This window comes from Mobula birostris, chromosome 13, assembly GCF_030028105.1.
Source record: "Mobula birostris isolate sMobBir1 chromosome 13, sMobBir1.hap1, whole genome shotgun sequence".
Lineage (NCBI taxonomy): Eukaryota > Metazoa > Chordata > Chondrichthyes > Myliobatiformes > Myliobatidae > Mobula > Mobula birostris.
Genome location: NC_092382.1, coordinates 75,719,184 through 75,732,628, shown reverse-complemented (window position 1 = coordinate 75,732,628; position 13,445 = coordinate 75,719,184). Strand labels below are relative to the sequence as shown.

The window sequence follows — 13,445 nt, the reverse complement described above, 5'->3', positions numbered from 1 at the left end:
ACGTGCCCAACACAAGGTAGATAGGTCACCTGGAACAGATGGGCTATGCCCCATTTCATGAAAGTGGCAGCTGAAGACATTATGGAGACATTTGTAGTGATTATTTAGGAAGCACTAGAATTTGGAATGATGTCCGAGGACTAGAAAATTGCAGAAGTCACTCCACTCCTTAAGAAGAGAGGGAGGACAAAAGAAGGAAATTATAGACCATTTACCTGACTTCAGTGGTTGGGGACTTGGGATCCATTACTAAGAATGATGTTTCAGTGTACTTGCAGGCACATGGTAAAGTAGGCCAAAGCCAGCATGGTTTCCTTTAGGAAATATCTCTGCCTGACAAGTCTCCTGTCATTTTTGAGGAAATAACTGAGAAGATAGACAAATGAAATTCAGCAGATGTTTGATACTTAGATATGCAGGAGGCCATTGATAAGGTGCTGCACAATCGAGAGGCTGCTTAACAAGATAAAAGCTCATGGTATCACAGGAAATATACAAACATAAAACGATTGGCTGATTGGCAGGAGGCAAGGAGTGGAAACAAAGGTGTATTTTCCAATTGGCCACTGGTGATGTGGTGGTGTTTCTCAGGGGACAGTATTGGAATTGCTTCTTTTCAAGTTCAGAACTCCGAGTTGCAACGGTAATTGTAAGTCTTCTAGCAGGATTCCCTGAAGGCTAGTTTATAAGTTCCATCCGTGAGGAGGAAGGAAAATGCAATGTTAGCATTCATTTCAAGACGGCTAATACAAAAGCAAAAGCTGTCGTGCCGAGCCATTTTAAGGCACGTGTAGTCCCACAAGTGGTAATTTGAGCAGTTTTGGGTCCGTTACCTAAAAGAAGATGTGCTGACCTTGGAGAAGGTTCACAGGGCATTCACGAAAATGATTGTAGTATTTAATGGCTTATCGTACGAGGAATGTTTGATGGCTCAGGGCCTGTTCAAACTAAAATGAATGACGACTTCATTGAATCCCATCGTATGTTGAAAGGCCGAGATCGGGTGGATGTTGTGAGGATGGTTCTATCCAATTTAACTTTAAACGACAACATCAAACCTGCCTCAACCACTTCTGCTGGAAGCTACCACTCTCTAAGTAAAGAAGTTCCCTGTCATGTTACCCCTAAACTTTTGCCCTTTAACTCTCAACTCATGTCCTCTTGTTTGAATCTCCCCCATTCTCAATGGAAAAAGCCTATCCACGTCAACTCTATCAATCCCCCTCATAATTTTAGACACCTCTATCAAGTCCCCTCTCAACCTCCTACACTCCAAAGAATAAAGACATAACTTGTTCAAACTTTCTCTATAACTTAGGAGATGAAACCCAGGCAACATTTTAGTAAACCTCCTCTGTACTCTCTCAATTTTGTTGACATCTTTCCTATAATTCAGTGACCAGAACTGTACACAATACTCCAGATTTGGCCTTACCAATGCGTTGTACAATTTCAACATTACATCCTAACTCCTAAACTTAATGCTCTGATTAATAAAGGTCAGCATACCAAAAACTTTCTTCACCAGCCTATCCACATGAGATTCCACCTTCAGGGAACTATGCACCATTATTCCTAGATCCCTCTGTTCTACAGCATTCTTCAATGCCCTACCATTTATCACGTATGTCCTATTTTGATTAGTCCTACCAAAATGTAGCACCTCACATTTATCAGCATTAAACTCCATCTGCCATCTTTCAGCCCACTCTTCTAACTGAACTAAATCTCTCTGCAAGCTTTGAAAACCTACTTCATTATCCACAACACCACCTATCTTAGTATCATCTGCATACATACTAATCCAATTTTCCACCCCATCATCCAGATCATTAATATACAAATGTTTGTATATGACAACCAACATTGGACTCAGTACAGATCCCTGAGGCACACTGCTGCACACCGTCCTCCAATCTGACACACAGTTATCCACCACTACTCTCTGGCATCTCCCATCCAGCCACTGCTGAATCCATTTTACTACTTCCATATTAATGCCTAACGATTGAACCTACCTAACTAACCTTCCGCGTGGAACCTTGTCAAAGGCCTTACTGAAGTCCACATGGACAACATCCACAGCTTTACCCTCGTCAACTTTCCTCGTAACCTCATCAAAAAATTCAATAAGGTTTGTCAAACATGACCTTCCATGCACAAATCCACGTTGACTGTTCCTAATCAGACCCTGTCTATCCAGATAATTATATATACCATCTCTAGGAATATCTTCCATCAATTTACCCACCACTGACGTCAAACTCAAAGGCCAATAATTGCTAAGTTTACTCCATAACTACCCATCTTGTTTCCTTTACCTTACTCAATTCAATATCCTTCTCCTTAGTGAATTCTGAAGAAAAGAAATTGTTCAAAATCTCCCCCATCTCTTTTGGCTCCACACATAGCCATCCACTCTGATTCTCTAAGGGACCAATTTTATCCCTCACTATCCTTTTGCTATTTATATAATTGTAGAAACCTTTTGGATTTATTTTCACCTTACTTGCTAAAGCTGCCTCGTATCTTCTTTTAGCTTTTCTCATTTCTTTCTTAAGATTCTTTTCACATTATTTATATTCCTCGAGCACCTCATTAACTCCAAGCTGCCTATATTTATTGTAAATCCCTCTCTTCTTCCGAACCCAGTTTCCTATATGCCTTGAAAACCATGGCTCTCTCAAACTTTTAACCTTTCATTTCAACCTAACAGGAACAAAACGATCCTGTACCCTCAACACTTCACCTCTAAATGACCTCCATTTCTCTACTACATCCTTCCCATAAAACAAATTGTCTCAATCCACTCCTTCTAAATCCTTTCGCATCTCCTCAAAGTTAGCTTTTCTCCAATCAAAAATCTCAACCCTGGGTCCAGTCCTATCCTTCTCCATAATTACACTGAAACTAATGGTATTGTGATCACTGGACCCAAAGTGCCCCCCAACACATACCTCCGTCACCTGCCCTACCTCATTGCCTAAGAGGAGATGCAACACTGCTCCTTCTCTAGTTGTTACCTCTATGTATTGTTGCAAAAAACTATCTTGCACACATTTGACAAACTCCAAACCATCCAGCCCTTTTACAGAATGGGCTTCCCAGTCTATGTGTGGAAAATTAAAATCTCCCACAATCACAACCTTATGCTTACTACAAATATCTGCTATCTCTTTACAAGTTTGTTCCTCCAGTTCTTGGTCCCCATTAGGTGGTCTATAATACACCCCTATAAGTGTCACTACACCTTTCCTATTCCTCAATTCCACCCAAATAGCCTCCCTGGATGAGTCCACTAATCTATCCTGCCAGAGGACCGCTGTTATATTTTCTCTGACAAGCAATGCAACACCTGCCCCTCCTATTCTATCATTGAAGCAATGAAATCCTGGGATATTTAGTTGCCAATCACACCCCTCCTGCAACCAGGTTTCACTAATAGCTACAACATCATATTTCCAGGTATCGATCCATGCTCTAAGCTCATCCACCTTTCTTACAATGCTCCTAGCATTAAAATAGATGCATTTAAGAAAGTCTCCACCTCTTACTCTCTTTTTATCCTTAATGTAGCAAACAACTTTGTTATCTTTTTCTTCCTTGTCCCCTACATCTTTGGTCTGAGTACTCCTGATCTCTGCCCCCTGCCTATCCTCCCTCACACACTGTCTACTAGTTTTCTCTATATACTTCAGAGTCCTGTCCCATTTCACCGAATAACGTGAAATATTTTTTGACGAAACCAATTCACCTTTGGTCCTCAGGCCAAACATTCATCAGTGAATAACAGAACACATCAGAACAGACCATAAGGTCAGCAAATACAACTTATCTACAAAGAGCTGTCTCCTGATCCAACACCACCTCTCACTATCCCCTTCATGTCAGCCAGGAAAACACACTACAGAAACTTCCCTCATCTCCTCTGGGCAACAACAGCGAAAACTGATGAGAAATTGACTGACGCCATTCCAGAACACAAACTAGACTCTCGCATTTGTGAACTCCTGGAAATCTGCCAATCATCCGATGTTACCTTTATAATTGCAAGGTAGAGGAATCTACCACTTTAGAAACAGTCTACTGGTGAAACAGATCCTGTCTGTTCCCTGGACTCTTACATCGCCTACAAGAACCGTTGTCATAAAGCTGTCAGCATTTCATCCATAGCCGCCTGATTCAGGGCCTCCTGATCCCTTTCCTCATAAAGTTTTGCATGGGGAGAAGACTAATTCGACCATTTGCAGTGCTGTACCTGTTTGGTTGTTCCAGTGCTCAAGGCCGCTTTACAGGATTGATGAACCCATTAGATGGCATTTCTCTCTGTTCCCGTTAGCACCCGTGTATGTCTCTTTCACTGGCCTTTTTTATAATTATACGTTTAATTATACAGATCCCAGTGATCATACCTGTGTCCATTCTGATTCTGACCAACGATTATTGATTGTCGTCTTCTTGCTTACACTTTTATCCCCGCACAGGAAACCTCCACCTGCTGGTGATTCTGTGAATTGCATACAACAAGCAGACAAATCAGTCATTGAGAGTATGATTACTTTACAAAGTATGATGGTATCACCATCCCCCATATCAGAGTAGCGGTTGGCCCAGGGACCAAGCTTTCCCCATTTCCATCAGTTACTGCATCATGTCTGTGTGTCTGTCCAGTGATATCTAGCGCATCCCAATGATAGAGTCACAGAGCAATACCCGACGGAATCAGACCCTTTGGCCCAAAGAGACCATGCTGATGATGATGCCCACCACGATGGTCCCAATTTCCTGTGATGGGCCCACACCCCTTCATGCCCTGCCCCTCCATGTACTCGTGCAAACCGCTTCTGCCACTCCCTGCGGCATCTCACTCCACATAATCAGCAGCCTCTGCATGAAGAACATTGCTGTTCATATTCCTTTTAAATCTTTCCCTCTCATCCTCAATCTAATTCCCTAGTTCTGGTCTCCATCTACGAAAAGGAAACCTGCGAAAAGTTCTGTCACCGAACCAGGTTCATTACCTTGTACTAGATACAGTATGGCAAACCGTCTAGCTGGCCCAACCACATAGTAAGTCAGGAAACGTTCCTGGACACCAAGTATATTGTGCCCCATTTAACATTTTTGAATCAGGAGATGGGAACCAATATTAGGGAAATTGAAGTCAACAAAGACAATGACTCTGTGATATTTGCATCTTTCCAAAACCTGCCAACTTACCTGCTTCTCATTGTTCTGGTGGGCTTTTTTGGTGGTGGTGGTGGTGGTGGGGGGGGGGGGTGTCTGGGACCATAGGATACACTGAGTGATTTCTCTTCCACTTCTCTGATTTTCATCCACACCATATGCCCCTCCCCCCCGATGTCCTTCATTTCTGCAGCTACGGATATCAATTCCACTTGTCCTCCTTTCACCTCCCTCCATATGCCTTTGAAACAAATAAACCCTGCTACATCAGACACCCAATCCTGCCCATCTAACAGTCATGTCTGTGTAATGGTGATAGCATGTATCATGCACAGACTGAAACATGTTCTAAATTATTCCTATTTTAAATACTTATTGTACTGAAGTAAACACATTTCAACTCATCCAGTGATACCCTTTCCACAGCCTATCATTCTCTGAACATTGCATCAACCTTTATATCAACTGCTCCACCATCTGACCTAACACTCTCTTTCCCATCCCCTGACCAACCGAGTTTAAATTGACCTCAGAAGCTCTACCAGTCCTGCCTAGAAGGACATTGGCTCATTCTAAGTACAGGTATAACCCATCGCTACGATACATTGTCAAATAGGAACAAAATTTCCATCTAAATTACCCTTCTTCTTAATCGCAGGTTCATATGTACTGAAAATTTAATTAGTAGAAAAGTACTCAATGAGGCCTGGCGTATATAAATGAAAATTATTTGTTGGCAGTTGCTAGTTTGGACTGAAGGAGAAGCACTGTTGGATGGTTCTGTGATTCTCCATCGGAGCTAATCAGCCATACCTCTGCTTAACAACCTACTAGGCTTACTGGACTAACTTGAATGTTGAAAAGTCATGTATAAAAATGGTCAATACTTGGCAATTTTCCTCAAATCGTGCATTTCTCATAAAAGAATCAGCGGAGGATGAGTGCTCTGGGAATGGAACCAATAAATGAAACAAACAGATAAAAACCAACTCACAGGTCTGTAGAAAAAGCAGCTTTATTCCATTCTCATGTTTTAGGATCTATAATAGTGAAAAAGAGAGTGAATTGTGTTCGAAGTTTCAAACACAACTTGCTGCTTGTGAGATTCTCACAGCTATGGAAACATATGCACCATAGTACTTAATTTGGAGCTGCTTCATGTGCAAATATGCACAATGGTGCTTGTCGTTTCCATCTACAGTCTTACATGCAAGGTTTCAAAAATAAATTGTGGACCTTCACTGAGAATATAGCATGTTGCCCATGCTAATGAATTGGTAATGTGATACAATAATTGAAATCAGCACACAACACATAGTTTCACCAGTGAATGAGCTACGAAAGAAGAGCCCCAGACATGAGACTAATCTTTTGACACCTTTTGTAAGAGTTCTTTAGCTGCTTACATATCAGTCATGTCAGGTGTGTGATGGAATACGTTTCACTTTCCTGGGGAGGAGTATGTCCTCACAGTTATTTTGCAATTCCATTGTTACTGTGAACAGGTAGGAAAGTGGAGCTGAGGCTAAGACAGATAGATCAATACTTTTTGACCCCAAAAGAAATTGCAATGGCACCGTAGCATTACAAATGCACAGATACATAAACATTAGAAGAGAAGTAAGAAAAGAACAAAAAATAAGTTGCCTCAAACAATCTAACTGAAGGGGATATTCACTTCTCGGGTTATAGACTGACTCATTAGAGAACATAATGGCCGAGGGGTAGAATGACTGTAGAACTACCAAGTTCCCTAGGCCTCCCATCCCATGATCCTCTCCCTTCTCCAGCCTTGTATCCGTTTTGCCAATCAACTTTCCAGCTCTTAGCTCTATCCCTCCCCTTCCTGTCTTCTCCTATCATTTTGGATCTCCCCCTCCCCCTCTCAAACCTCTTACCATCTCTTCTTTCAGATCGTCCTGACGAAGGGTCTCGGCCAGAAACGTCGACTGTACCTATTCCCATAGATGCTGCCTAGCCTACTGCGTTCACCAGCATTTTTTGTGTGTGTTGCTTGAAAAATAACAAGTGGAGTTTAACATAGACAATTGCAAGGTGCTGCACTTTGACAGGACATGCCAGGCTAAAACTTACACAGTCTGTGTTAGGGGACTGAGGTCTGAGGTGGAACAATGGGACCTAAGAATGCCGATGCGCACTGACATGGTGCCAAAAGAAATGTTGGAGTTTTCCATAGTGGGAATTAACTGTTCATTCTAACCTTTGCAGTTACTTACGAAGGTATTGAAAGAAGAAAATTACCAGCATGGATTTTTGTTCTGTCCTGTCTTTGTTTTCGTTTAGTGTTACTTTATGTTTTTTCAATGAAAACTGTCACATAGAGACCCAGATTCCACACTGGCCATGTAGAATCCAGATTAAGGTAACGGAAATTTCTGCATCTCTATTCCAGATATGAGACCCTCTCATTTCAGAGGGAAATTGCCCATAGGTAGACAGTTAAATTAGGAATTTTAAGTTAACATTTTGGAAGATTGGAATATTTGGGGAGCAATCCTAAAAGTTGTTTTTACTCACAAGTGTGCCTTCTTTTTACAGAACATAAAATATGTTGCTCAAGACTTTAGACATCGTAATTTTTACATTTGAATTTCCTTTAAAAATAGTTATGATGCAATCATAGTATTTGTCATGCAAATTACCAATTTAAATACTAGGTTGTTTCAAAAAGCAGTTTGCCATTAATTGCCCCACCATTTTAACACACACATTTATCCAGCTGTTGCTGGGTGGTCGAATCGAAATGATTTGGTCAGTCTGCCCTGACACTGTAGGGATGAGATGCAGTTGTAAAGGATATTAACATTTTCTGCCTTCCTTGCAGATAACCTTCAGGTACTGGAGAATAGCACGGACATTATGATATGACAGCAGATTATCTACAGGGACCATTTGAATCAAAACAAAAATAGAGAAGGTGGAAGGAGATTTGCAAAGCAAGGTGCTAAATGGGCAGGAATGGATGCCACAGACTGGTGAGATCAGAAGGCAGAAGGAACAACAGGTTAGGCTTATGGGTCTACCAAAAGAGAAAGAGGACTCAAATATGTGCTATGCTTGGGAGAATGGTGTGATGGGCGTGGACAAAAACCTTCCAAATTCCAAAAGTTGCAAATGTACAGATCTGAAATAAAATTCTCAAGATGAAGTATCGCAGAGGAAATAATAATTATCAGCTTTTAGGCCCACTTACTGAACAGCTTTCAGGTAATGATAGCCATGGTAAGGTTACAGTACAGTGACAGCAGACTCATGTGAACGTTGAGCTGGATAGCGACTCACATAAGAGGCTATCGGTTGAGGTGGTCACACCAAGCATTTTTCAACTGTCGTTTCAATCATTATAAAATATTCACAGGAGGACATCGTACACCAGGATAGTAGATGGGAAGGGCATGAAAGGACATGGATAAGTTATACTTTCAAGGCCCAGGACCCTTCAGGTTTTTCAAAACTACTAGACAATCAACCATCCACCACCCCACACCCTCAAGTGACTTAAATGATACCAGAGCCCAGGGTAACACAGAGGGGTTGGGATTAGTGTTAGAAGATGCAAGCGAATTTGTCACTTTGGCACCAAGATACCAGCACCTGCAGGTAAATTTTAATCAAACCAAAATAATGGTGCTCGCCTACAATGAGACAGTTATTCACTCACATTCTTGGAAGGCAACGAAGCAGGAGAGAGTTTAAACCTGATAGAAGGAAAAGGCGATGATTAGAATTACTGGAAGCAGGTTATGCCTCAGGGGTACTCACTGTTACTACCTTAAATATAGTAGAATTAGAAAGTTAAATACAGTCCCTTCAGTAGAAAATACAGGATACGGTATTACTGGAGAAGGTTATCAAGATCAGTACCAGACTAATCAGATTGTTCATGACGTATCCCAGGTAACTCTGGATGCAGTGAAGCCCCTTCAAGGAACAACAAACCTGGTTACTGACCATATAGACTCAACTACGAAGGAAACACAAAAGACTGAGATTTGTGCCACATAGTCTACATGCTTAATAGCCATGATTGGCACAAATTTATTACAACTTCATCCATATCAAGTACCAAACTGGGTATCAGGAGGGCAGATAAAAGAATGGCTTGAAGACAAGGGACCCTTATGTCACATTACATGTCTTACACTGACCAACAGAGCACTGGGTACAGATGGTGATGTTAAAGGGTGGTTTTATCCCTGGTGTCATGAATTCTTGATTACCTGACTGGCAGACCACAGTATGTGTGCTTGCAACACTGTGTGTCTGACAGAGTGATCAGCAGCACTGGGGCTCCACAGGGGACTGTCTTGTCTCCCTTTCTCTTCACCATTTACACCTTGGACTTCAACTACTGCACAGAGTCTTGTCATCTTCAGAAGTTTTCTGATGACTCTGCCATAGTTGGATGCATCAGCAAGGGAGATGAGGTTGAGTACAGGGCTACGGTAGGAAACTTTGTCACATGGCGTGAGCAGAATTATCTGCAGTTTAATATGAAAAAGACTAAGGAGCTGGAGGTAGACCTGAGGAGAGCTAAGGTACCGGTGACCCCTGTTTCCATCCAGGGGGTCAGTGTGGACATGGTGGAGGATTACAAATACCTGGGGATACGAACTGACAATAAACTGGACTGGTCTAAGAACTCTGAGGCTGTCTACAAGAAGGGTCAGAGCCATCTCTATTTCCTGAGGAGACTGAGGTCCTTTAACATCTGCCGGACGATGCTGAGGATATTCTACGAGTCTGTGGTGGCCAGTGCAATCATGTTTGCTGTTGTGTGCTGGGGCAGCAGGCTGAGGGTAGCAGACAACAACAGAATCAACAAACTCATTCGTAAGACCAGTGATGTTGTGAGGATGGAATTGGACTCTCTCATGGTGGTGTCTGAAAAGAGGATGCTGTCTAAGTTGCATGCCATCTTGGACAATGTCTCCCATCCACTACATAATGTACTGGGCTGGCACAGGAGTACATTCAGCCAGAGACTCATTCCACCGAGATGCAACACAGAGTGTCATAGGAAGTCATTCCTGCCTGTGGCCATCAAACTTTACAACTCCTCCCTTGGAGGGTCAGACACCCTGAGCCAATAGGCTGGTCCTGGACTTATTTCATAATTTACTGGTATAATAATATGTAAATTATTTAACTATTTATAGTTTTATTACTATTTATTATTTATGGTGCAACTGTAACGAAAACCAATTTCCCCCGGGATCAATAAAGTATGACCATGACTATGACTATTATGTTGCTGCAGAGTTCCACATTCCACAATGGGGGAATAATGTAACCTGCCCTTTGAAAGGGATTCACATTGTTGTCAAGTGTCGTGAAAACACTTAATAGATTCAGTGCCAATGAGAACTGTTTATTCTGCCTGTGAGTAATCAAGTCTTTTTTGCCATATGCATTGGTGGGACAGTCGTATTACATATCAACAGCAGGCACAAGTTTTCCAAGGACTGGAAAGTGTCCTCTGAGGTAAATTTTACCTCTATCTGTATATAATGTGACCATAGCACACCTGCTAGGTGTCCATGTGTAGTCAACAGAATGAGTGGAGGATAATGATCCTAAGATTAACATCTTTGGTTCAAGATGAGGGAGATGTTGGCCAGATGGAACTACAAGAGTAAACCCTACATCAGACTGCTTTTTAAAGATTACAGTTTCACGTTCATCACAAACATACACTCCATTCTAATTGACAAGCACCAAAAACCTGAGCCCCTGTTCCTCTCTCTGAAACTGGATTATTAACTTCCTCATCGGGAGACTATGGTTTATGCGGATCAGAAGTAGCTTCTCCTCCTTCCTGACAGTCAACACTGGTGCACCTCAAGGATACGTGTTTAGCCCACTGCTCTACTCTCTCTCTCCACCCGTCTGTGTGGCTAGGCACAGCTCAAAGGACAACCAGAAGTTTGCCAATGGCACAACTATTGTTGGCAGAATTTCAGATGGTGATAAGGAGGTGTACAGCTGTGAGGTAGATCAACTGGTCGAACAGTAACAAAACAACAAACTTGCACTCAAATTAGTAAGACCAAGGAATTGATTGTGGATTTCAGGAAGGGGAAGTAGAGGGAAGAGCAGTGGAAGGGTGGTGCCAGCAGCTTCAAGTTTCAGTTTGTCAACATCTTTGAAGATCTATGCAGGGCCTAACATATGGATACAATTACAAATAGCATGCTATATTTCATCAGGAGTTTGATGCGATCCTGGATGTTACCAGACTCTAGAAAATGTTAACGGATGTAACACAAAACAACAAGTTCCACAACATATGCCAGTGCTATTCAGTGCTGATTCACTTCTCGGGACCGTTTCTTGAGAGGGTCTAAGACCAGGGGTCACAGCCTTAGAATGGAGAGACGTCCTTTCAGTGCGGAGATGAAGATGAATGTCTTTACCCAGAGACGATGAATCTGTGGAATGCTTTGCCACAGGCAGCTGTGGAGGCCAAGGTTTAATGTGTATTTAAGGCAGAGTTTGATAGATTCTTGATTAGTCTGGGCATGAAGGGATACAGGGAGAAGGAAAATTTGACCAGCCATGATGTAATGGCAGAGCAGACTCAATGGGCCAAATAGCCTAATTCTGGTCCTCTGTCTTATGGGGTAGATCTGGGGTGGCTTGTTTGCAGGATATTCAGGGACGGATAAGTCGTGTAGGGCCCTGGTGAACTTTTTAAATTACAGTAAGTTTGGGAGGCGGGATGTGGCTTCTGTTATCCTCCCATTGCAGTGGGCGGCGGCAACACTATAAAGAGTAAGAATCAGGAATCACAGGCTGTACAAAACGAGAGTGTGTGTCAGATCTGTATCTGATTGACTTGCCCGAACGGGCCAACAAGGCAGAAACTCACACAAGTGGAGCTACGTCCGGAAAGTACAATTTATCCGTTTTAGAGTGTTTTTTTCTGTTCGGTGAATTGAACTGGGGACACTGCCGAATATCAGACCAGCAACACTCCGCGACAGGCGCAAATACTCACCGGTGAGCCGGGAGCCTCTCTCGACGGGCGAAAACTTTCCCCAAACTCCGGACCGAGGTAACACTGAATGCGGAAGGACGGAGGGAAACGGCCGCCCACTGGCGGCATGCGCATGCGCAGCATGATATCCGCGACTGTTTGCTTCTCGGTGCAACAGAGCTGCAGTAGTTGCCGTCTCACTGGCTCTTCACTCAACCCTGGAGCATCTGGACAGCAAAGGTACAAACATCGGGATGCTCTTTATCGACGACAGCTCGGCATTTAATACTATCACCCCCTCAAACCTAAACAATACGTTTCAAATTTGGTCTCAATATACCCTTGTGTTACTGGACGCTCCGGCGGCTGCCTTGCAGACGCCGGTCAGTTTTATATCGATTGTTATTACTGTTAATTAATCATTGCCCGATGTCAGTCATCGAAAAGTAACGAATCATGTAGGGATCCTTTAGAGGATAGACTCTGAAATGGTTTCTGGAATCCTCAGCTCCTACTTGTGGTGAGGACCAGCTCATGATATGCAGATTCTCAAAAGTTTGTTCCCAGTCAGTTTAGATTGGCAGCAACATCTCCTCCACAACCTCATCAGCATAGGTCACCATGAGGCTGTGCGTTTAGCCCTCTGCTTTACACATATGACCATGTGGCTAAACATAGAAAATAGGTGCAGGAGTAGGCCATTCGGCCCTTCGAGCCTGCACCGCCATTCAGTATGATCATGGCTGATCATCCAACTCAGAACCCTGTACCAGCCTAGCCTCCATACCCTCTGATCCCTTTAGCCACAAGGGCCATATCTAACTCCCTCGTAAATACAGCCAATGAACTGGCCTCAACTGTTTCCTGAGGCAGAGAATTCCACAGATTTACGACTCTCTGTGTGAAGAAGTTTTTCCTAATCTCGGTCCTAAAAGGCTTCCCCTCTATCCTCAAACTGTGACCCCTCGTTCTGGACTTCCCCAACATCAGGAACAATCTTCCTGCATCTAGCCTGTCCAATCCCTTTAGGATTTTATACGTTTCAATCAGGTCCCCCCTCAATCTTCTAAATTCCGACGAGTATAAGCTTAGTTCATCCAGTCTTTCATCATATGAAAGTCCTGCCATCCCAGGAATCAATCTGGTAAACCTTCTTTGTACTCCCTCTATGGCAAGGATGTCTTTCCTCAGATTAGGGGACCAAAACTGCACATAATACTCCAGGTGTGGTCTCACCAAGGCGTTGTACAACTGCAGT

At 42.8% G+C, this 13,445-nt stretch overlaps 1 protein-coding gene across 2 annotated transcripts in view; it reads right to left on the bottom strand.

The window, feature by feature from the left end:
• The window catches only part of LOC140207009 (NACHT, LRR and PYD domains-containing protein 3-like), a 78,215-nt gene extending 65,917 nt beyond the window's left edge, over positions 1-12,298 (bottom strand). For both annotated transcript variants that reach the window (XM_072275329.1, XM_072275330.1), the window contains exons 1-2: positions 12,209-12,298; positions 4,413-4,507 (exon numbers count right to left, since the gene is read on the bottom strand). In XM_072275329.1, the coding sequence (XP_072131430.1) occupies positions 4,413-4,422 (10 nt within the window). In that variant the 5' untranslated portion in view covers positions 4,423-4,507; positions 12,209-12,298. The remainder of the gene's footprint in view (positions 1-4,412; positions 4,508-12,208) is intronic.
• Positions 12,299-13,445: the final 1,147 nt, after the last annotated feature.